Source organism: Acomys minous (genome assembly GCF_964271855.1).
Source record: "Acomys minous genome assembly, chromosome: 3".
Taxonomy (NCBI): Eukaryota; Metazoa; Chordata; class Mammalia; order Rodentia; family Muridae; genus Acomys; species Acomys minous.
Window position 1 is genome coordinate 126,108,173 of NC_140485.1, and position 24,638 is coordinate 126,132,810.

At 43.9% G+C, this 24,638-nt stretch overlaps 1 protein-coding gene across 7 annotated transcripts in view; it reads left to right on the plus strand.

Annotated features, from left to right (window-relative positions):
• The window catches only part of UTRN (utrophin), a 490,767-nt gene that overhangs the window by 60,145 nt on the left and 405,984 nt on the right, over window positions 1-24,638 (plus strand). The window contains exon 1 of one of the 7 annotated variants that reach the window (XM_084777012.1): window positions 4,420-4,671. The exons of 5 other annotated variants lie outside the window; for them this stretch is intronic. In XM_084777012.1, the coding sequence (XP_084633138.1) occupies window positions 4,578-4,671 (94 nt within the window). In that variant the 5' untranslated portion in view covers window positions 4,420-4,577. Of the gene's footprint in view, window positions 1-4,419; window positions 4,672-24,638 lie in introns of those variants that run through there. One more of the 7 variants, XM_084777014.1, reaches the window with a different exon arrangement.

Consider the following 24,638-nt stretch of genomic DNA (forward strand, 5'->3'; position numbering starts at 1 on the left):
TGGAGAAACCTAGCCTGATCTGGTGGGAGTCTTTTAAAACCCTCTCTCTGACTCTGCTCACCACTCTGTAAAGCGTGCCTGCTGCAAAAATGAATGTGTTCAGTTAGAAGGCAATGCCTTGGGTCTTGCATCTTTTTGTTTTTGATGAAATCTGTGTTTCCTGATTTACCCCTTTTCTCTGATGGGAGGAGTTCTAATTGGCAATACTTGGTTTAAGGCTGGGTGGGGACTGGGGCTGGGAAACTCAGTGTGGACAGAGCTGGGGACATGAAATAAAAAGAGAAGCACTGCAGAGGACTGAATAGTTGAGTAGGCTTTAATAGGGTTTAATATGACAGCAGCTCATCAGCATGAAGCAAAGCAGAACTATGTATGGGGACCAGAAATAAATAGAGTGTGGCTTATTGGTTATTCATTTATACGTGCGATCTTCGATTCAGTCACGGACCAGAAACAGGACAGATTCAGAAGTCTGCATCAGATCTGTAGACTTGTATGCAGTGTCGTATCATTGTTACCTCTCTGGTTTCGATCCATATGCCCTGTTTATGTAAGATAGTCACACTTTGAGAGACGACTGAGGATTTTGCATCCTATTTTTATAACAACTTATTTTTTATAAGTCTAAGATCATTTCAAGACAGAAAGCTCACGAGGATATTAGGCAAAAACGGCCATCAGATTATTGCGAGGCAGAAAGACTATAGAGCAGGAGAAGACGGTCCATGTCAGAGAATAGTATCATGCCTATAAGTAAAGAATGCTCGCCAGCAGGGGACTATGGTCTTAGAAAACTGGAATCCTGCACATCCACGTTGGCTGTTATTTCAAAGTCAGAAGGCCACATCCTGCCCGACCTCTTTCTTTTCCTCCTATGAGGGAAAAACACTGTCCAAAGGAAGTGAGCCAAGCTCCTTCCTCTCGGTCACTCTGGTGTTGGGGTGTGGTTTGGCAGTAGCTCTTACCTGCTGCTTGGCACTGTCAGGTGTGTAGTTCATTAGATTGGACTGACAGTTATAGTACGATGTTCAAAGCCAAGAGGGTTGGCCCATCGCTGGATAAAGAAACTGTACCTTCCGTGGCTCAGTCAGCTGACCTGGGCTTGAAGGTGTGCGTGTGTTTACATTTGTGCATGTTTGTGGATGTTTGTGGATGTGTTTGTCTGTATATATGTATATGTTTGTGTATGTGTCTGTGTTTATATTTGTATATTTATGCATTCCTCTGTGTGTGTGCTATGCTGAGTCTGTATCTTCCACAGAGGATCAATATCTGAGTACCTTTTCTCTCTTTCTCTCTTGTACCACTTGTGTTTTAGCTGGTTTATTCTCTATTCTCCTTCCACGCCACTCCTTTTCCTCTCTGTGGATGAGAGCAGACCTAGGCTGTCAGCCAGTTGCTGTGAGGCTATAATAGAGTTAGTGGTATGTACCAAATTTGATTACAGCTGTCCCGACACCCGATTGAATAAGAAGAGCGTGCATACCTTGGACAGATATTTGCGACAGAAATGGCCTATTGCTCTCACATGAGCTAGGAGTGAGGCCACCGTGTAATCTAGCAGAAGAGCAGATCTCTGAAGAACGAGTTCCCACAGTGCTCAGGAGTCTTTGCAAAGGGCCTCCCAGGAGAGGTTTTGGGAGCTCTTTCAGATGACTTTGGTAAGCTGATGTAGCATATTTTCCACACTCTTGGGGTTTGGTGTAGCCCCAGTGATGTGCCCAGTGTGTGCTCCATGCCTCACTTGTCCTGCAGAGAAGCCGGGTGTTGAGGCTGTGCTTCTTTACTTTTCTTCTGTGATGACATTTTCCTTTAGCTTGGAGATTGTTTTAGAAATTTCCCACAGTGGAAAGTTCTCTTGGACACATGAAAGTTCAGTGGTCACTTTCAAAATCAGCTTTGTGCCAAGAAATAACTAAAACAATGGATGATGTAATGCAGCCTTGGGACATGGAAAAATTTAAAAGATGGATGATTCATATCATTAATACAGGTTGCAAGGCTTGAGGCCTTGTATTGGAAAACAAAGAAAAATGGCTTTTCTTTTTCTTTCTTTCTTTTGGAATAAAAGAATTGTTTATATTTTATATTACGATTATCTTGCCTGTATGCACATTATGTGCTCCATGTGTATGCAATGTGGGTGGAGGCCAAAAAGGGTGTTGGCTCCCTTGGCACTGGATATTTGGTGGCTGTGTGTTGCCATGTGTGTACCAGTAACTGCGCCTGTGTCCTCTGCAAGAGCAGTGAGGGCTCTTAACCACTGAGCCATCTCTCTAGGCCCAAGTGCATTTAAAAAAGTATTAGTCAAATAATGAATTATACAATTTAGTATTTTTTTTCTTTTTTGCATTTTTAAAAGTTATGGCCTTGTGGTATTTTATTTGTTGTGCTTTATAGAGATTTTTGTTCTGTTTAGTTTTTATGAGGGAGGATTAAAAAACTTTAATCTCTAAAGTAGACTGTTACAGAAAGAGGTAATTAGTATCACCTTACAAATTAGTATCACCAAATTTGTTTGGCCATGATAAGGTTTGAAAGACTGATCAGACCTTTGAATTAGACTTTTATTTGAAAAGCGATTGTACTGCCCCGTATCAATACTTCCAATAGGGAAAGGTGATTGATTGTTACTGTCTACATACAGACTGGACCCGGCTGCCTTTAACATTTGTGTGATGGCTCAGTGGGTAAAGATGCTTGCTTCCAGGCTGGGCAATCTGCGTTCAAGTCTTAGTACCAACCCCTCATGGTTTTCCTGTGACCTCCACAAGGGATGACTTGACACATACCCCTCCCACATGCCTAAATGTTACAAAATTCTTCTTCAAAGTTATTTTTTTCCCTAAAAATATTTATACATATTTACTTACCGAAGCCGGCAATCCTTTTGTGTACTCTGGTTAAAAAGACAAAAGGTAGTGAGTGGGGACCCACACAAGGATGTTAGTAACTGTGAGGGGTCCACGGGTAGCTTTTGGAAGATGGCTTATGCTGCAGATGGATACTTCCCAGTCCTCTTTGTTCTGATTGTGTGGGGAAACACTTCGGTTCTTGGTTCTTATGCTGACTGCTTAGCTCTGTCTGTGAGAACAGAGACACTTTGGGTTTCCGATGAACAGTGAATATGGACAGCCATCATGGAACTGCTGGCGAGAATGTGAAACAGTCCAGCCATTTTGGAAAACCGTGTGGTAGTTCTTCGGTGCATTCATTATAAAATTGCCTTGTGGTTCTACTCTTAGGGTTTATGTGTCTCCGAGAGAAATGAAAATGTGTCCATATATATAATTTACACGTGCGTATTTAGAGCTGAAAAATTAATAATAGTCCAAAGGTAGAAGCAACTTAGTTATCTGTGAACTGATAATATGATGTGCCTTACTGATGCAGCGGACTGTCATTCTGTTACAAGAGGTGAAATAGTGACATATGCAGAGTCTTGGAAACATGCTATATGAAAGAAACCAGATACCGTGGATCAAATCCTGTCGATTCCATTCATAGGAAGTGTCTAGAACCAGCCAATCTCTGGAGACTAGGGCTAGATGGTAGCTGCCTTGGGCTGGGCAGGCAAGAGTGTGGAGAGTCACTGCTGTATGCAGGTGTGAAGGAAGAGTGTACAATTGATGGTGAGGATGGCTACACAAAGTCTGCAAACATGCTAACATCTGTTGGCTTGGGCATCCCATGTGGACTTATGATTTCATACAATGTGGGCTATATAGCAGTAAAGTGCTCACTTATTTTGGGTTTTATTTTTACTGTCACATCCTATTTTTATTAGATTGACACTAAGAATGCAGGTAAGATAGTACAGGTGCTTTCCCCCCCCCCCCTTTCTTATATGCGTACGGATAACACATACACAAATGACATCAAGAGAACAGGGCAAATATTTAGAAGTCTGAAAAATATGAGTCAAAAATAGTGACCTCTGATGATTCTGTGTGGTTATTATTACTTTTTCCATCATAGCAATTTCTCTCCCTCTCTCTCTCTCTCTCTCTCTCTCTCTCTCTCTCTCTCTCTCTCTCTCTCTCTCTCGGTTTTTGGAGACAGGGTTTCTCTGTGTAGCCTTAGCAGTCCTGGGACTCTGTAGACTGTGGTTGCCTGGAACTCACCTGACGGTCTCTGCCCCCTGAGTGCTGGTGTGTTTACTTGCATGAAGGTGTGTGTGTGTGTGTGTGTGTGTGTGTGTGTGTGTGTGTGTGTGTGTGTTTCGGCCTTTGCTGTCAGACACCATCAAACAATGAGAAAAGGTATCATCCCTCTAGTTGATCTGGGACCTGCAAAGGCTCTTGGCTGTGACTGTTAAACAAAACCAAAACCCCAAAAGAAAACAAACCCAACCAAACTAAAAGTACCTCAAGAGTTCTCCCTGAGTGCAAAGCGTAACTTCCTGTCTGGTACTGAGGGGAGGTGGGGTTAGATTTAGTCAGATCCTCTTGTGGGAAAAATAAAAAGGACTTAAAACAAAACAAAACCAAACCAACAGGACATCCCAGTGTGCAGTTCGCAGGCTGCTTTTGTGTTGACTTCCTCTGCCGTTTCCCTCATCTCAGCCGCTGTAGGTGATGAGCAGCCTGGCAGCCAGCACATTTCGTTGGAAAAAGTGCAGCTTGGATTTGCCGGGGCAGGTGTCCCTCCAGGCTTGCAAGAGGTCCCCAGGTAGGTTTGCTGGTCGCATGACACCTGGTTCAGGGAGACTTTATGAAGAGGGTGTGCAAACTGGCGGAACCTCCCTTTCAGTTGTTAAGTCTGATTTGTGAATCAGGAAGCTGCTGAAAGCCAAGCTTATCTGGTGACAGGCAGAGGTGGCCCTACTCCACTAGATGCTAGGGTTCTGTTGAACCAGACAGAGGCCACACAGCGGGTGCTGTTTCGGGTGTCTGCTTTCTTTGGACCAAAGCTGCTGGACACCCTTATGTCAAAGGTTTGCCAACCATATTCGTGGCAGCTCATTCAGGGCTTGACTGTTTACTCTTGTTTCACTTTTATTTAAGGCGCGTTGGTGTTTTGCCCACATGTGTAGTCTGTGTGAGGGTGTCAGATTCCCCGGAACTGGAGTTATAGACAGGTGTGAGCTGCCATGTGGGTGCTAGGAATTGAACGGGTGCTCTTAAACACTGAGCCGTCTCTCCAGCCCCTTGACTGCTTACACTCTAAGGGAAAACTTTTCCTCTGTGGCAGAGTGTCCTTGATGTAGCCGAGGCTGGCCTTGACCCCTAGGATCTTGCAGCTTCCCCTCCCATGAGCTGGGTTTTTGGTGTGTCCCACCATGTCTGATGCTGTCGGTGCTTGATGATGTCTGACCTTGACAGCCCTGATTCTGTGTTGGCAGAAAAGACACCGTTCTTCTGAAACGCAGGTGTAGTTCAGAGCTGAGAAGCAGCAGAGTAAACATTACACCGGGGTGGTGGGCAGTGGGGGCTTCGGCTTGCTAGTTCAGGTTGGGCAGTGGAAACGACAGGCTCCCTTTTATTACAGGCTTGTTTGGGGGGAAAGGCAGACTTTGCAGAGGGATTCTGTCCTTAGCTTTTTGCTAACTGGAGTCTACTTCCAGAGTGGATACCTGCATAAGCTGGCTATTTTGTCTGTGGAAAAAAAAAAAAAGGTGTTTTGTTGGTCCATATGCTCCCTAAGTCAATACTTTCCCTACAAAAACCCATGAAAACCAAATGAACCAAATCAAAAAACACCAAAAAAAAATTTTTAAGGGTTCTTAGAGTTTTTTGTTTTTGTTTTTTGTTTAATAAAATATGATTTTTTCTTTGTAATTTTTCAGTATTTTCCTTCCTAGTATCACATGAACAAGATAATAGGTGCGTACTATAAGCAGTGAGAGGGCCAGCTCATCTTTAGTGATTTACTTTCTTGGCCAAGTGCTATGGAGTGTCAGTGAGCTTCTTTTCTCTTTTCCTCCTGAGTAACTTCAGTCCCTCCATACAACTGCGATACCTTTCAGGGCTGTGACTAAAACTCCCCAAATAGGTGTAATCGTGGTGACACTGTGACCTTCCTGAAACCTCTCTGGACGCTAGCTGCCTCCTCTTTTCTCCTGTCGGAGATTTCAACTTGCTCGTCGTCTTGCTGCAGAGGGTCTGGAGTGACTACAGTGGTTGAAATCAGAAACCAACCAGAAGAAAATTGCAAACAAATAGTAAATAAATGAAGTTATTAGACGACAACTTTAGATATTTTAAAGTACTGTCTCGTTTGGGTTCTGGTCTATTTAGGTAGCATTCTTTCCTTTGCTCTGGCCACTCTAAAAGCTTTAGGAAAATAACATTAAAAAATATTTCAGGGATGTTATTTTCATAAAAATAGAAAAGCCAGTGTTTACCTGATCCCAAATCCTACAGGGGTTCAACGTATTTTCTCTTAAATCGAGCTGGATTTATTCTTGTTTCTTAATACAGATTTCTTCAGTGACCTTGATTGAAGTAAAGATAGTAAAATTAGTGGTAAACCCAGCATTTTCGTTGGATGTTTACAGTATTGTAAGGGAAGTAGAACAGAGTTTAAAATGACCAAAAATGTGAAATACAAAGATTATTTGAAGGCAACCTAGGACGTATAGGCATCTGTGCATGGCCGGATGATATGTGTAAGGAAACAACTTCATGAGACCCTGCTTTTCTTGCCACGCTTCCCGCACTCTCATTGGTGGATGAGATTCCACGACTGCATTGGCATTTCCTTTTAGACAGACGGGTTGGAAGATTCAGTGTGCCGGCTGTCCATTGGAGCCATCAGCGTCCTGATACTCTTTCCAGGGCCTTTGATGTACTTGGGATTGAGACCTTGACTTTATAGCTTTGCAATAACTCTCGGGAGTATCCTGGGTGGAGCTCTGCGAATGGGCATGAAAGGATGATGGGTTTTTTTTGCTGCAGCTGATCTGGAAGTCCCACCCTAGGTGCACAAGAAGAAGAAGAAGGCATTATCTCCTTCCCATGTGTGGCAGGAGGCCAATGTCCATAGTTCTGTGGAGAAAGGAAATGAGTTCCTTGGGCAGGATCAGGGCGAGGCGAGCTTCCAGTGAGTGCCGATGTTTGGGGTGGGGTGTGGTGTGTCATTCTGAGACTGACTGTTGAGAGTGAGATGCTCAAGGGCAAGGTCGTAGGGAATGGTGACGCCCTGGCATGTTCTAACGAAGAAAGAGGAATAGGAGTTTTAGTAAGATTTTTACTGGGAGTTGGGCAAGTGTGTGTATGTGTGTGTGTGTGTGTGTGTGTGTGTGTGTGTGTGTGTGTGTGTGTGAGAGAGAGAGAGAGAGAGAGAGAGAGAGAGAGAGAGAGAGAGAGAGAGAGAAGAGAATGTAGTGAGAATTTTGGTTTCTTTAAAAAAACACAGAAATACGTTGATGTCTTCCTTATTTTTTTTTTCACTCTTGCCAGTATTTTGTTAGCATTTAGTCACCTGGTACAGGCTGTACTCTAGAAAGTACTAAGAGTATAAGATTTGCCAATATGGGCAAAGGATAAAGTTTGGTGCTGTGTAGGAGGGTGGAGCATGCTGTCTTGGTGTTCCCTTGGGCTGTCAGACATGCCAGGTGCTTACTGCCATGAAGGAGCATTGCGAGCAGAGTGGACTTGCGAGCAGAGTGCCTGCCACAAAGCATCTCTGTAACTGTGATGCCCACAGAGAAAGGCGCTGTTGGTTCTGAAGACCTGGCAGGCTAACCATTAATTACAAAGGCACGAGAATGCCAGTAACGCGGGAGAGGAAAGCCACGGATGACTGAGAGAGGTGAGCATGCAGACACTGGACCACTGGCTCTTAACCTGCGGGTTGTGACCCCTGGGGGGGGGCTTAAAAAGACCTTTTCACAGGCCTCTCCTAAGACCATTGGAAAACACAGATGTTTACAGTACGATTCATAACAGTAGCAAAATTGCAGTTATGAAGTAGCGACAACAATAATTTATGGTTGTGTGTCGATATAACTTAATGAACTATATTAAAGGGTCGTAGCATTAGGAAGGTTGAGAACTGGAGCCAGATCTGGCAGCAAAGGGCTTAAGTACCAGCACTCAAGACGCAGAGGCAGAAACAAGCAGATCTCTGTGAGTTCCAAGCCAGCCTGAGTTACACAATAAGACTCTGTGTCAAAAAACAAAAACAAAACAAAACAAAAAAACAAAAACACAAAGCGAAGTAGACATTGAACCGTTTTAGACTCCTGGATCCCAGATAGCTCAGCTGTGAACTATTTGTATCATTGAGACTTGGAGACCCTGTCTCTCCCACAGGGTTCCCCAGGAGATGATATTGAGGATTTGCATATTCTAAGGACTATGCAAGCTGTACTAAAAGCACTGGGAAAATAAAAAGAATAAGTTGTGTAAATGATAATATATGAATTGGCTGATAGTGGTCTTGGACTGATGTTCAGTATCTAGGAATAGGAGATCAAACATTTCAAATATGGTACTCAAAAATGTTTACGCTGAAGCTCTACAACCCATCACCATCTTGTGGTGTAGTTTTCCTTGGCATCACTTGGAAGGCTACTTGTGCAACTGGTCCTGGATGTGTTTTATGTTTTTCCATCACTTCCCTGACCCTTTCTTAGAGGGTACCAGGTGCTTCCTGTTTCAATCATTAGCAAGTTCGGGACTTGTTGGAAAGCTGCATTAGGGACTGTGTGGGAATGTGATAGGATCTGCGTTCCGTGGGCCCCTGGCTCCTGTCTCAACACTTTGACCTTAATTTCAACAGTTCAGTGAACTGGCAACTCCAAGTAGCTTTTTCCCACTGCCCTGGGACTCGCATTGTTTGGTGGAGGAAGATGAGTCATAGTTCTCCCATTGTGTGAGGTGAAATTGTAGTCTAGGGCTAAAGAGCACAGGTCAGGCTTTGTGTAAACCAGAGTAATTGAAACAGGGACTGGGAGCCAGGCATGGCTTAACATGGCCGTGCTGGTGGAATATTTTATTTTATCCAACTTTTCACCTCAAGTCTAACTTTAACTTAATAACGGATTAAAACACCTTTAAAACAATCTTAAAAGAGTGAGACTCCTTCAAACAAATATCAATGCAGAATCAAAATTGTATAAAGCAAAAAAATTTGTCTTTCTCTCCTTTATGCCCTCTTGGTAACCATGGTTAACACCTTTGGTATTCTGCTTAACCTTTTGCTATGAATATAAAAATATAAAGCTTGCTATCTCAGCTCCCTTAAGTACAAAATTACCCTTTTGTGCCAAAAATCAAAAGCTTTGTGTGTTAACAACAGAGCGAAGCAAAAACAAGCCACAAACAAAGAACCGAAGATTACAAGTGCCAGGGCACACATATCGTAGCCTACCGGGCTACTGTGAGAGTAAGTGTGCCTTTATTATTAAACTGCCACCCACAGAGGGTAGGTGAGTGCTTCAACTGGCTCTTAATGTGTGGTAGAATTTCTGCGTGTGTTTATTGGGTCTCTGGACACATCCTTCAATCATCTGTTCCTACTTTGCTGTCCATTTTCTTCTCTTGCTTGGTTCTCTGCTTTTGAAAGTCTGAAACAAATTCCTACAGAAAATGGGAGATTTTGGGCAGCTCATTTTTAATTTGGTTTGAGTTTTAAGATGGTTAACCTCTAACTTAAAAGATCGACATTATTTTGCTGATCTTGGAGGTAGAGGTTTAAGCCTTTGGACTCAGACCTCACATTTTTCCTTTCTCTTTGGCTGCTGTTGGAGACAGCTGTCACCCTACACCGTGCCGAGGCTAGTCATTATTTAGGTACCCTCAATATTTTATTACACTTTTCATATACTGGTAATTAATTTCACATGGATGGCAAACCCAGAATTCTTTAAGGTCTACTTTCCATATATTATGGAGCCTGTTAGAGTTTGGAGAAGGGGGCTATGGAGTGAGACTTGAAATTAAATAACAGTTCTGTTGGTACTGAATCCAGTGAAGCCAGCGGCTGGAGGGAGGGCTCAGTGGCTAAGGTCATGTGATGCTCTTGCCGAGGAACCAGGCTCAGCTCTCAACACTCGCATGAAGTGGCTCATAACCATCCCTAACTCTTGTTCCCCGGTACCCAGTGGCCTCTTCTGGCCTTCCAAGGCACCTGCACACTGATGTATATACATACACTCAGGCACACACATACACCCTGAAAATTCCATAAACGAATAACGTCTTCAAGATGAAGTTGGTAAGGCTCATTTTTTATCTATAAAGATATGTATGTGTATATACAAATTCCTTATTTTAGCCGAATTAAGGGAAGGATTATGACAAATGATGACCAAGCTAATATAGGAAAAAAATTGTCAGGGTATTAAAGGAAGATGCAATTTTTAAAAAAAAATTTTTGCTTAAATCTGACACCATGATTATCAACATTTACTATTGACTGCTTTGTTCCTGTCCTTCAATGGAGATCCCTTAGGAATTTTTCACGTCAGAGCATTTAGCCTGCAATTTCAAGCAGTGCTCATCCAACTGCAGATGCTCTGCATGTCAGGAAATACACAGCCGTACAGGACAACAGGTGGACAGGAGTGGTTTTGCTTCAGCTGGTTTCAGAGATCACTTCCGTTTGCTCAGAAAGGACTCCCTCCCCTCCCTCCCTCCCTCCCTCCCTCCCTCCCTCCCTCCCTCCCTCCCCTTTCCTTTTGCAGGCCAGCAGAAAGGCTGGGCACCTAGCCGCCCGCCCCTGTAATTCTCTGCTACATGACCTATTTACTTTCTGGGGCCTTGTATAAAAAGCTTTATTTAGTCTGCAGACAGGGTTATTTCTCCAACTAAGAGGAGAGCTGCCACGGTAGTCTAGAAGTGGGATGGATGCCCGGTGAACACCCGCTGCTCCAGATAATGTAGAAGGCTGGCTCCAAGGTGCTAGGAAGAAAGACACCAAGCACACATCCTTCCAGCTCACTTGCCAGATAGCCATCTGCCTGACCCTCCAAGGAACAGGTCCTCTTATTGCACTAGTGCTGGCCCCTTTCTCTTGGTACAAGCAGCTCCTTGTTGAGAACTTAATGCCATCGTTAGTCTCCTGGCTTCTGACCTGGCCTCTTTTCTTACTGACTTCAAGACTGCATGGTTTTTGTTTTTTTGTTTTTTGTTTTTTGTTTTTTGTTTTCTTTTTTTCCCTTCTGCTTGGTCTGTGGCACTAAGCCCCTTTCTATTTGCAGCTGCCGGGTTCTTTTGCTGAGGAAATTTACTCTTCCAGCAGATTTCCCTCTCTTTTGTGATAACTCAGAGACTCCCCCATGTTGGGTAGCATCCGCTAGTCCACTGAGAGGCATTTGAACCAGTTAAGATAGTTGTAAGTAGTACGTATCAGCGTGCCATGATGATGCCCACCCTTGGCAGTGGGAGGCAGAAGGATCGCTAAGGCCAGCCTGGTCTACGTAGCGAGCCCTTGCTGAGAGCATGCAAGGGAGAAAGAAGAAAGTGTGTTGATTATCCAACTCCGAGTCACTAGTGTACAAAAGGAAACGTGTAGTTGTGGGGTGTTTGCATGCCTTGCCAGAAAGTAGTTCTGGCCTGGTGTCCTATGATGGATAATTTCTAGCCTGATGATGGGTATGCATTGGGAAAGATGTAAGCTTTAGTTTCTAAGTTAAAAAAAAATTTTTTTTGTCAGTTTATATTTCTTGGGTTATGTTATACATAGTGAAGAATTGGAAAAAAGGATGGTCTGGTGAACAGGTATTGAGTGCCTGCTGTTTCTTTGGTCTTTAGATTGTGAATGGAAAGTGTTGCGGTGTTTTAAATTTGTGTTGTTGTTGTGTTTTGGGGAGAGTCTCATGTATTTGGAACGCTGGGATTGCAGGTAGGTACATGACGCAGGGCCTGTTCAGATGATGCTAGGGATCAAAACCAGGGATTTGTACCTGCTAGGCAAGGACTCTTACAACCAGGCTGAGTCTCTGGCCCTAAATCTGGCTTAACTTTATTGAATTTACTCACCGGTAGCCCAGGGTCACAGCATACGCTTTGCAGAGAGAGTGATCCGGCATTTGTCCTGAGTTCACGCTGCTGGCACAACATTAGTGAGTGAGGTGCACTCACGCACACTTGACTGTCAGGTTTGAGATCTAGAGCAGCTCTGTGGAAAGGCTGTGGGGGTGAGTGTTAACAGCAACATCCGGACAATACTGATGCACCCAACAGCAGGCAGATTGCAGAGGAGATAAAAAAAAAAAAAGAAAGAAAAAAAAAGAAAAAAGAAAAAAAAGTTGCAGAGCTAAGCAACCTGGTCAAGAGGGCACTATTTTGCTGTTCAAGTAGGCTAAAATGGGAAAAATAATTAGCATGTGAAAAGGCTCTTCTGCAGAAATAGCTGTAAGTTAAAGGAAGCAGGTTGATTTTTTTTCTAGTTGGAATACTCCTCATTCAGACTCAAAACACTGCTTTCCTATTTTGTGTCATGTGTTGTGTTGTCGTCATCCCCCCCCCCCCCCCACGTCAGTTTCTAGCTTTGGTGTGGCTCATTTGCTCTGCTGGCTGCTCGCCTGTTGACAAGCACTTCTGGAGCCAGCGACTGACAAAGTGCTGCAAAAGCTTGTGTTTCTTTGTAGCCCAGATTGACCTTGACCCCTGACCCTAATGCTGGGATCACAGGTGTGTGCCACTTCTGCCTGGTTTCTCTGGTGCCGAGGACTGAACCCAAGGCTGCTTGTACTGCAGCAAGTGAGTCACACACCCTCAGCAAAGGAAGGGTCCTCACAGTTCCCTCTGCTCTTACAACTCTTTACTGTGGTGGTCAAGTGCACCTTGTCCAAGAATTCTTCCCTGACTTCTAAATACGGGTTTTCCACTTCTCTGACCTCCGGCTTTCCCCTGGGATCAAGTTCTGCTATCACTGGATATATTTCCCAGCAATGTCTTCATGAGAGAAGTTGCTGATCTGTGCTGTTGAAAGCTGGTCTGCCCCTGCTGTGTATGGCCTGGGAACATCTTTTCTGCTTCCACTGTTGCCTGTCTGAGAACGTCCCTTTAGGCTCAGAGGCCTCTTTTTACTGCCTTGACTCCTCAGACCCATCCCAGCTCCTGGATCATTTGATTGCTTGGGAAGACAGAATTGACTCAGAGTTGTGTGGATGCAGGCGGGCTGTTGGTAGAATCCAGATGCTTGAAGGGGGCGGCCATCCAAGGAATTTCAGCCCGCTTATCTTTATTGTTTTGTGTTACAGATCAGCAGTATGAGAGACTTTAATACACACCACGACTACTTCTTGCTTCTGTTTATGTTTGAGAAAATACATTGTTTGCATTTTAACCCTTAAAAAATATTTCTTTTCATCCCCCTGTTTATTTATTTATTATATATGTCTTGTGGTTTTCTTTGGGGTGGGTGGGTATGGTGTGTAGGTGTGTGCGTGCACATGCATGTGCATGCATATGGTCTGGAATGAATATGAAGGCCAGAGGACAGCTTGTGGAGATCAGTTCTCTTTTTCTTCCATATGGACTCTGGGGACTGCACTCATGTTGTCCGGCTTGGTGACAAACAACTTCACCCCTAAACCATCTCGCCAGTCTGCATTTTTACCTTTCTTTTAGAATGATTTTACGTTTCCAGAAAAAAAAAATGTAAGGATGGTTCGGAGAGTGTGCCCAGCCCCCTCGCCTCTGCTTTAGTTAATATCATAACCCTGTTGCTACATTGGGTCAAACAGATGAACCACTGTTGGTATATTATTTATGAACTTATAACACAAATCCGAAAGTTTCCACAGGAGTTATTATTGATTTTTAAAAATTTATAGCTGAAGTATTATTTATAACATCAAGTTTTGATTTGAGTTCTTTTTACTCAGACTCAGACCTTTAGAATCCTCATAGGTCATAGTTACAGACACATTGACAACAGGCGAATACTTGTGACACAGTGTCTGCGTCTGATGTCATTGCCTTGTGGGACCTGGTGAAGAAGAAGGCTATTTTCAAGGCTAAAGTGTGTCTAACTTCTCTGAGTCACTTTGAAGTGGTGAAAAGAATCACTTACTAGTATCTTAGGTTTCATTAGACATCTTTATTTTAGTTACTTATGGTCTCCTCAGGCAGGCAGTATCATCTAGAATAACAAGTACGGAATGGCTCTTGACCAATCAGATCAAAGGCCAAATGATCAGAAATTGCTTGCTTGAAAATGAATAAATATCCTGTTAACTTTTGAGTCACCTAAAGATGTCTCTAGACATTGTCATATGTCTCAGTTGGGAGCCTTAATGTAAGGCGGTTATAGCAGCCAGGCACGCTGACAGTGAGTGCTGGATAAATGTTTGTTTTTGTTGATGTCTTCTTTCATTTTGATTATTTATTTCCGATCAATTAAAAGCATACAGTTTAGTGGGACATCAGGAGTTAAGTCACTATTTGTTGTAAGTGAGGCCATAGGCCCCTGAGGTGGCTCAGGAGGCAGAGGTATTTGCTGTGCAAGCCAGATGACCTGAGTTTGATCTCTGGAATTGATGGGGGTAGGAGAAGATAACTGCAAGTTGTCCTCTGACCTTCACTTGTGTGCTCTGATTTGTGCACTTACATACACATGACACACACACACACACACACACACACACACACACACAGAGACACACACACACAGAGACAGAGAGATAGACAAAGAGAGATACAGAGAAAGAGACAGAGACAGAGACACAGAGAGAAAATAATAAATAAAAATCAACCAACCAACCAAACAGAAACCCTGAGAACTTGTTTAAAGAGATAAGCACATGTCTTCATTTCTTATGATGAGGTTGCACTTCTTGGTTGGGGATGTAGCGGATTTGCAGACTGCTTGTCCAGCATGTATGAGTTGAGACCCTGGCTTCAATCCCCAGTGGGTACAAAAGTCATGAGTTGTAGCTCCCTTCTGTGATGAAGGATCAGGAGCCCATTGTCAGCCTGGACTACGTAGAGAATTTGAATTGCAGGCCAGCCTGCGTGGCACAAGTTCCTATCTTTAAAAAAAAAAAAAGGGTGTAAATTGAGGAGTTCAAGTATTTTTAGATATGCACACTGTGGCAGAAGTATATAGACATGTAGGTTGGTGTGCTGCTCTTTTCACTGTCCCTCTGCCACCTGTGGGAAGAGGACACTACTGAAAGGATCACGATGTGTGGGATTTGGAGGCCAGTTGCTCCCAAACCCCTCTCCCCCACCCACGCTTGCCTTGTGTGCTCACAGCAGCAGGCTTGGAGCCTGTACTTTCTTCCTGCCAAATCCCCCTTACTTCCCCGTGATGATATGTTATTAGTATCTTGATCCCTGTTATTTGTTAAGTTAATCTGCTCTTTGGGAGTCTAGGAAGATCACAGCATTTTGTTTTCTGTGGCTTCATTTTGTAATATATGCTCTGGGTTGATGCAACTATGCTGGAGACGGTAAAGCCCAACAATTGAATATCTACAAACGGCATTTTATATTTGGCCTTCTTGTCTTCCTCAGAGGTCTAGAAGCAGATGCTTCCATTGGTTAAGCTGTCCTTCTGCCATGTTTCCTAAGGTAGCCATTTTCCTATTAAAAGAATGAGTATTTTACAATCCTTAATCCACTGGAGCAGAACTATCCATGGGAGAGGAGGACCAGCCCTTGACAGCTGAAGTGGAATTATTCCATCTCCGTATTACTCTTGTCTCCCTTTGAGGTGCATGCTTCACAGTAGCTTGCCATGTGTCCAAGAGTTCCTAATTGATGGTGCCTTGCTTGATAATGAATGATCTTTCCTTGGCCAACTTTCTGTCTCTGGGCTGGCTACTTTTACGTCAACTTGACACAGGCAGGAGTCATTTGTGACATGGGAACCTCAATTGAGAAAATACCTCTGTAAGATTGGGCTGCAGGCAAACCCAGAGGGCATTTGCTTAACTAGTGATAGATGAGGGAGGGCCCAGTGCATTGTGGGTGACTAGGCTGGGCTGGTGGTCCTGAGTTCTACCAGAAAGCAAACTGAGAAAGCCATGGAGAACAAAGCCAGTAAGCTTTGCATCAGCTCTTGCCCCCAGGGTCCTTCCCTGTTTGGGTTCCTTTCCTGATGTCTTCAATGATGGACCATGATGTGGAAGTGTTAGCCAAATAAACCTTTCCCTCTCTGCTTTGGTCATGGCGTTTCCTTATAGCAATAGGAACCCTAACTAAGACAATTCCTATCATATTTTAGCACTTGCTATGTTTCCTGGTACTACTTCCGAGAGAAGCGACAAGAGACTTGACTCTTTACCTTAGCATAGGCTTTGTAAGGTAATCAAACTAGCATGTTTGCCAGCTCAGCCCATGATCTAGGCTGATGGAAGATGACTTTCCCAAAGCTCCTCCTACTGCAGAGGACACGGCTAAGCCATAGCAGGATGGAATTTAGAGTCCTCAGTTGATGTGACACCCTGTCCACTGCTTCATACTGTAGACTGACTTAGGGACCTGCAGGATTTGAGAGACTACGATTTTCACTTGTGGCCTGGCCCACATAGAACATAACTAATATTAGGAAGTGGGGAGGGATCCCTTTATCGAGTTTTCTAATTTTGTCCTTCATTTTCAGCTAATTATTCATGCCTTGGGGGAAAAAATTAGCTTAGTAGGCAGGACAATATTAGTTTTAATTGCGGGCCTAGTCCAGAGGGCTGTGCTTGAGTGAAAACCATCCAGGAGTTGTGGAAAGAGCAGATGGTTCTATTCCTGGCTGCTGAGCGTGCTTTGCAGGGCTGGAAGGAAAGATGAGCATGCAAATTACAGGCGCAGGGCAGTTCCTGGGATCGTATGTATTCCCGGGACCACTTGTTCACTGCTCCTTAAAGAAATTAAAAACACAGGCTGATGAAGTCTTACTGCTACCATCACCATCAGTCATTGTGGAAACAATCCTAAACAAATTGTAAATATTTTCTTGGTTAAAGACGACGGCGACGATGACGATGACAACAACAACAACAACAACAAAAAAGACCCAGCACATTGGTGTTGACTTCGAAAAAGTCATCCTTGGCAAAAGTAGAACTAGCGATGTGCTTTAGGTCTCAGCCCCCCATGGGCTCATGTTTTGATCATTGTTGTTTATGTGGTGATGTGGCTGTGGGAGGCTGTGGAGTCCTTGTAGGGCTGGGCCTAGCCGGTGCAGGTCAGTTGCTAGGTCTGGATCTTTGATGCCTGTACATAACTCTAGTTGTGACCGTACATTCCACTTCTGGTTAGCTGTGGCAGCAAGAGCCTTACCACATGATCCTGTCCCTATGAAGTCCTGAGTTCTACCACGGTGGACTGAACCCATCTGAACTATGAGCCCAAAGCAATTTTTTCTCCTCCAGGTGGCTCTTGACAGGAGTATCGGCCACAGTTATGCAAAAAGTATAATGTATAAAGTATAAAGTACAATGGCTTCTTCTTCTTCTTCTTCTTCTTCTTCTTCTTCTTCTTCTTCTTCTTCTTCTTCTTCTTCTTCTTCTTCTTCTCCTTCTCCTCCTCCTCCTCCTCCTCTTCCTCCTCCTTCCCCCCCCCCCCTTTATGAAGTGGGAATGCTAAAGAAGTCCTGGTATGGGCATCTAATGCTAGAAGTCTCCTCTTCATATATAGACGGAAAGGGCCCTACTAGAGATGGCAGCTGCTGGGCTCACAGCCTAACACCTTCCTTTCTGCTCAGCCCCTGTTGCTCTCCTTAAGCGCATCCTGTCCAACTTGCCAACTTCCGAGAGCATTTGTCATAGAGCCATGTAGCTGTTCTCTTTCCTCTCCAATAAAGTGTTGAGTGTGTTTCCAGAAAATTGGAGGTCATTGCATAGTTCTCCGTGACCGTCACTGGAAGTGAACACAGCCCCGAGAGGATGCGGGCAAGGAGAGGTTCAGTTTCTGAGGTTCGTTGCTTGTGGTTAATAACTAAATGGGATAGAAGGCCAGATGATTTCATTGTTGAACACAGACTTCAAGGTTAAGAGACATTGCCAGTGCAAACTAAATTCTGGCAACGTGTGGTAGACTGATATGTACCCGGTCTTCAATAGTTTCAAAAACTTTAGCCAGGCAGTGGTGGTGCACGCCTTTAATCCCAGCCTTTGGGAGGCAGAGGCAGTCAGATCTCTGTGAGTTCAAGGCCAGCCTGGTCTACAGAGAGAGTTCCAGGACAGACAGAGCTACATGAAGAAACCCTGTCTCGAAAAAACAAAAAGACAAACAAAAAAACCTTCAGAAACAGAAGATAGAGTGTTGTGCTGTTCTCTTTGTGATGTGAGAGTTGATGGTAACTTCTTGGCATTGTTAGCTAGACCTTTAAAACAAAAGTGTATTGAGGACCAACTGTGTGCTGAGAAATGTAGTAGATTATTAGTTGCAAGTATCTCTGCAGTGTTAAGAGCTCATTTTTAAGTTTGGTATCAATTTGGCTTGCTTTTGAAGTGGAATTTTATTTTAAATGCTGAGGACAGAACCCAGGGCTTTGCGCATTCCAGGGAGGCATTCAGCCACTGAGGCAATCCCCTGAACCCCTGAATAATATTTCTTAGTACTTAGCACTTCAAATTACATTATATAAGTTCTTAAAATAACTTATTAATTAAGTATAATAATTGATGGATACATAGTAACCCTTATGTATAGAAATAGAGATCAGGACACATGGAACTCTATCTGATAGAACTGTGTATTTAAATGCTTTTATTAACATATTTTAATTATGCATAATAAGGTTCATTATAGGTTCCCACACATCTATGAATGTATTTTGGTCACATTCACCTACCATTATTTTCTCTTACCCCCTCCTCATTCCTGCTAATCCCCTTTCTCTTCCCAAACAGTGCCCCTCATCTTCTTTCATGTTTGTTCTGTCTCTCTCTGCCCCTCTGTCTCTGATTCTCTCTCATCTTGTGACCCGATGAGGTTCATTAGGGTTACATACAGGAGCATAGGCACTGTGATGGTTGGTCATCAACTAGACTGGGCCCTAGACTGCAGGGAAAGAAGAAAAGCGGCTGAGTGCTGGCACTGCATGGGTTAATGCATGGCTTCCTTGCTCTTGACTGTGGCTGTGAAGTGAGCATTTCACTGAAGTTTCAGCTCTTCTGACTTCCCTGCAGTGATGGACGGTGACCTGGACCTAGGCAAACCCTTCCTCCTTAAAGTTGTGTGCGTCTGACTATTTTCTCACAGCAACAGGAAAAGAAGTTAATACAGGCATGTGACCAGTGGAGAACACATCTCTACCTCCCAAGCAACCATTACCTGCCTATGAACACCCAGGATGTAGAACTATATTTCTTTTCTTCATTTTCTTTTCTATGCCTTTGATTATGAGGTCAAGAAATGGGGCAGGAGAGATAGCTCAGCTGTTATGAGTTTGCATATGGCTCTTGCAAAGGACCTGAGCTTAGTTTCCTGTACTCCCTGTCTGTGGCTCATAACTGGCTGTAATTCCAGCTTCAGGGTATCTAATGTCTTCTGGCTTCTGTAGGCACCTGCATATTCATGCACATATAGAGATATGTGTCTCTGTACACACAGATATGCATGTATCCACATAAAAACATAAGAGTAGGGCTGGAGAGATGGCTCAGTGCTTAAGAACTGTTGCTGCTCTTGCAGAGAGCCAGACTTTACATTTTAGTACCCATGTCAGGCAGCTCACAACAACCTTTAACTCCACCTCTAAGGGACCCAATGCCCTCTTCTGTCCTCTGTGAGCACCTACATGCATATGCGCATACATGTGCCCATTCATGTACACATAGACAGAAATACAAATATTATTAAGTATTTTTAAAAAGCAAGTCAAGGAAAGACCTGCTTCTGGTCTGTCTCTGGTAAAAGCACTTGGTGGAAGAGTGGGACTTCCCAGCCCTTTCTGAAGTTCATATGATCATGTCTGTTTGGGTAGTGGCTTTCCTCTCCCAGACAGATAGCGGCTGTAAGTTATAAATGACAAGGGTAGATTTAGTTTGAAGTTGATGCAGACAGTGTCTGTTATCTCCAAACAAGAATGGCCTAAGATGGTTGAAGATAGAGACTTGGAGAGGTGACTTCCTCTTCTTGGCACTGTTATTGCTTGCTTGCTTTTCCAACAGGGTCTCTAGTCTCTTATCAGACCACTTCTAGGGTCTGAGTCATCTGGGAGGAACTTGCGTATAGCGTAGCCATAGCTCAGGTGGCTGGAGTTCACTTGGCTCTACCCATCAGCCTCTTTTCTCTGTATAACAATCAAGCTGGTGCATTGCAGCTGGGTGCACAGCATTTGCCTTGCATGTGCAAGGTCTTCAGGACTGACTGCAAGAACTAAAACAAGTAGCTGGTTGTGGTGGTTTATAACAGTGTTGAGGTAGGAATTTCACTAGTTCCACACCAGTATGGTCTCTGCACTGAGACCATGTCTCAAACAAACAAACAAACGAACAAACAAACAAAAAGCCAAGCTAAACTAAACAAAAGGGAGGAAAGACCCCAAAACACGGTCATTTTAGTGGAGCTGAATTTGTCTTCTTAAAGAGATTTCATAACATTCAATTTGCATGCCCTTCTGAATGGCAAGGGTTTCCTCTTTCCTAAAGATGCACCAAGGTATACCAGGGCACACCAAACCATGTTTTCGGTAATTCAATAAGTATTTACAGTGTATTTTCTTGTGTAAAGAAATACGGGAAAGAAGTGAAGGGGTAAGATTGTTTCTTCCTCCAAGGAGTGAGAGTTTCATGACAGGAGTGGCTCATACAGGAGTGGGTGTGTAAACCATTCAAAAGGAGAGGATAGAGTGGACGCAGTGTGTTGGGAGACATTTTCTCTAAAGACTCCATGAAAGCTAATACAATCTGGGGATAAGTGGAACACGCTTGTAATCCTGTCACCTTGGTAGGCTGAGGCAGGCAGGTCCCAAATTCAGGCAGCCTTGAGGCTACATAGTGACTCCAACATCACCCTGGGAAAATTAGGCCCCTTCTCAAACTAGAGTTCTAACAGAATGGTCAAGCGCTTGTCTGGCATATAAAAGACTCTGAACTGAGTCGTCATTGGCACCTCCATGTTACCCCCAAAGAAAGAAGTGGGGGCTGAGCGAAACTGCTCTAGGTTGGGGGCACGAATTGATAGGGTTGGCAGAAGGTCCATTGGTTTTGAAGGCAGTGAGCATCATATAGATGTCCTAGGTGCAGAATTTCAAGGTCAGGAGATGTGTGTGGGATGGTGGATGGTATGGTAGGCATGGGAGCACTGTAAGGGAGAGCTAGGGGGGACTTTTCTCTTGAGGCTGGTAGCCTGGGCATGATTATCTTGGCTCTGCTGAGTGATTAAAGTGAGCGATGGCAAGGCTCACTGCGTGGATTTTAATATTTAAGATTCTGCTGCCAAAAGCTGAGCTCACTGCTCTTCAGAGGGTGACGGTGACCAAGGGATGGAGTGCCCCCATGTTGGCTCAGCACCATCAGGTCTAGGCTGGAGCTCAGCTAACACTCGCAGAAGGGCCCTTCTCACTGCAACCTGCTTCTGCCATCATTTCCCCGTATGTCCCCTGGCGGAAGGAAGGTAAACAGAGCCTTGGAGGTGTGGGAGTTGGGTGTCACAGTCTGTCTTTCAGGTCTGTGCATATGGAGCTGTCCTGTGGATTGTGTGTGGACAAGTGGGGCTGTGTCATTAAGCCAGGCTGGGGCTGGGAGCTCAGGCTATCCAGCAAGGGTCCTGCTGCTTTCCGATTCTACTTTGTGGTGCTGTTTTACAGTCTATGATTCACATGCAAGGATGAGTGATTGAGACCTGGGGTGTGTGTGTGTGTGTGTGTTTGTGTGTGTGTGTGTGTGTGTGCACGCGCGTGTGTGTCGGCTTTGTCAGTTCCCTCTTGCTGTGCAACATGCCCCATTAGGGTTGATTTTTCTATTTTCTTTTTTTTTAGTTTTTTGAGATAGGGTTTCTCTGTGTAGCCTTGGCTATCCTGGACTCACTTTGTAGACCAGGTTGGCCTCGAACTCACAGAGATTCCAACTGACTCTGCCTCCTGAGTGCCGGGATTAGAAGCGTTTGCTGCCATACCTGGCCGATTTTGTAGCTTAACCAGTCCATCTTTAATTATATAGCATGGAGTTCTGTTCTGGGCCTCGCTGGGGTAAAAACGGAGACACTGGTGGGCGAGGCCCTTCTTGGAAGCACTAGGGATGAGCCTGTTTCCTTGTCCTGTTCATCTTCAACAGGCTACTTCATTCCTTGTTTCACAGTCAATGTCAGTCTCAAAGTCAGCCTTGAAGACTCAGGTTCTAACCTGCTGCTGACCCTGGCATTCTCCTGTCTTCCTCTTGTGCCCAGAAAGACCCTGTGCTGACATTGGAGATACTGACAAAAATCAAAATGATCAACCGATTCTAAGATCAATTAATTGCCAACCTGAGTGTCACATACCACATCATGTCTCTCCTGCCATGTAGTCAAATGCTGTCACATGGACTTGCCATCAAGACATGGAGATCTTTTGTGGGGAGACTGGTGTTAAATATGAAAAATAAGATGCCAGGCAACAGGCAGATATGAAGATATGGAGTTTGTTATAGAAGCTGTGGGGAGAGCAGGCCAGGGGGAGGAGAGGGTGTGAGAGAGACAGACAGACAGAGAGAACAAGAGAGACAAGAAGAGAGTGTGATGAGTTGGGTTTGCTCTCTTTATATCCTGGATAAGGGCACACTTAGTGGTGGGCAGGTGATGACATCATAGGTTGCTAGGCAGCCTGGGGGCAGGAGGCATGCTAACAACTGGACCAGTGGTTATATTGTTTTGTCTACCACAGCGGGAACGTCTGCTCATCATTTCTTTGCCACAGGAACATAGGCACGAAGAGTTTAAAATGGAGGAAGTCATTCCTCACATGCCTTCTTAGCATCCGATGTACAGTTACTACTATTATTTTAAAACAACCACTCTCAGAGCTTTCCTTGAGAATGTTTGTGTGTTACAGTATCAGGATGTCTGCTTGTCTGGAGATGGGGGAGGGAAGGACCACCACAAGTTGCTTCAACTTTAGGGACAGCATGTTGTTGACATTTGGGCACATTCTAGAGGCGGCTTATTAACTCTCCCTTGACAGAAGCAAGAGAACCAGTCCTTGTCATCTCCCTTGTCTACTTTCTTCTGAAGCCACCTGCTTTAGTTACTGCGGCCCAGTGTTCTCTCTCGGGGCTGTTTGGCACTGAGAGCATCCAACAGTGTTCAGGAGTGTTTGGGAAGAAAACAAGTGAACAGCTAAATAAACAGTGGAGCTCAAATGATTCCAGTTTTAGGGGAAGTACAGAAGTTCAGAGGCTAGAGAACAAGGCATTAAAAACACTGAGCTGTACACTTGGTGAGAAGTTGATCTCGGGAGGGATTTTATTTTTAAAAGATTATTTTATTTTATTTTTATTCTCTGTTTTGCCTGAGTGTATATATTACACGTGCAGCATGTATATGCATTGCATGCAGAGGCCGGAAGAGGGCCTTGGATTTTCTGGAACTGGAGTAACACATCATTGCAAGCTGCCACTATGGGTTCTGAGAACTGAACTCAGGTCCCCAGTAGGAGCAACAAGTGCTCTTGACTGCTGAGCTATATCTCTAGCCTCACAAATTCAGTAATTGTTTTTTTTTTTTTTTATTATGGCACCAGGTAGAGATTTTATATGTGTTACAGTTTCTTCTGACCTAATAACTCAGTCAGTGTAATCTCCATATGAAAATAAGAAACTGGTGTCTTCAGAGTGGTGTGGTACAGCCAGGCGCGGTGGTGCATACCTGTAATTCCAGCACTTGGAAGGCCGAGGCAGGAGGATTGCTGCATTTTTTTTAAGGCCAGCTTGGGCTATCTACTGAGTTCTAGGGCAGCCAAAGCCACATAGTGAGTCTTTATAGCTGGGAAAACAAAACAAAACAAACAAACCAAAATCAACCCCCCCCCCCCACCAACTCCACTCTGTCAATTAAAACTAAAATAGTATGGTCTGGGGTTAACTTTGGAACTATGAGTCACCTTCAAGTGGTGCCACAAAAAGTGTTAACCTCCATGTTTAAAATTGGATCATCTGTGAGCCAGAGATTTGTTTTGAAAATGCCTCTAAGGTAGTAATAGTTACTTCAGCCTGCCACTTTTTGTTAGTTTTATAGATATGAATTAAACTCTATAGATAAAACATTTTCCTTTGTTGAGCCAGTCCCCCCACCCCCCGCCCCCCATCACAGACAAGGTACTTGTTAAAGAATTTAACTAGTTTAGAATACACTATTATAAAATTTAGAATGCTTTTTGGAAAACACGTATTTCTGGAAGACTCAGGTTTCTGTTAGGACACTGTTTTCCAAAGACAGACAGGTGCGATAGTGCGCCAGCTTAGGTGGTGCCTAAATATTTTGTTTTCATATGGAGAAATTCTCCCAGCTTCTTTTTTTTTTTCCCAAGAATATTTCCTTCAAGAAAATAATTATCAGGTGAGAACCAGGAGGAAGACGTAAGAATGCAAATAAATAGGAGTTTGTGTTCATTAGTGAGTAACTTTCATGGTCTAAGAATTGGGGTCCTAATAACTTGTCCTCTCTTTGTTTTAGTTTCTCACCAAGAGCCACTCTACAGGCCATTGAGAATTACCACATGGACTGTTAATATAGTTTAATCCTAGGTGTTTGTTTCTTCACTCTTTTTTCTTTAAATTAAAAAAAATTAAAATGGCTTTTGGACATAATTTACTGTAT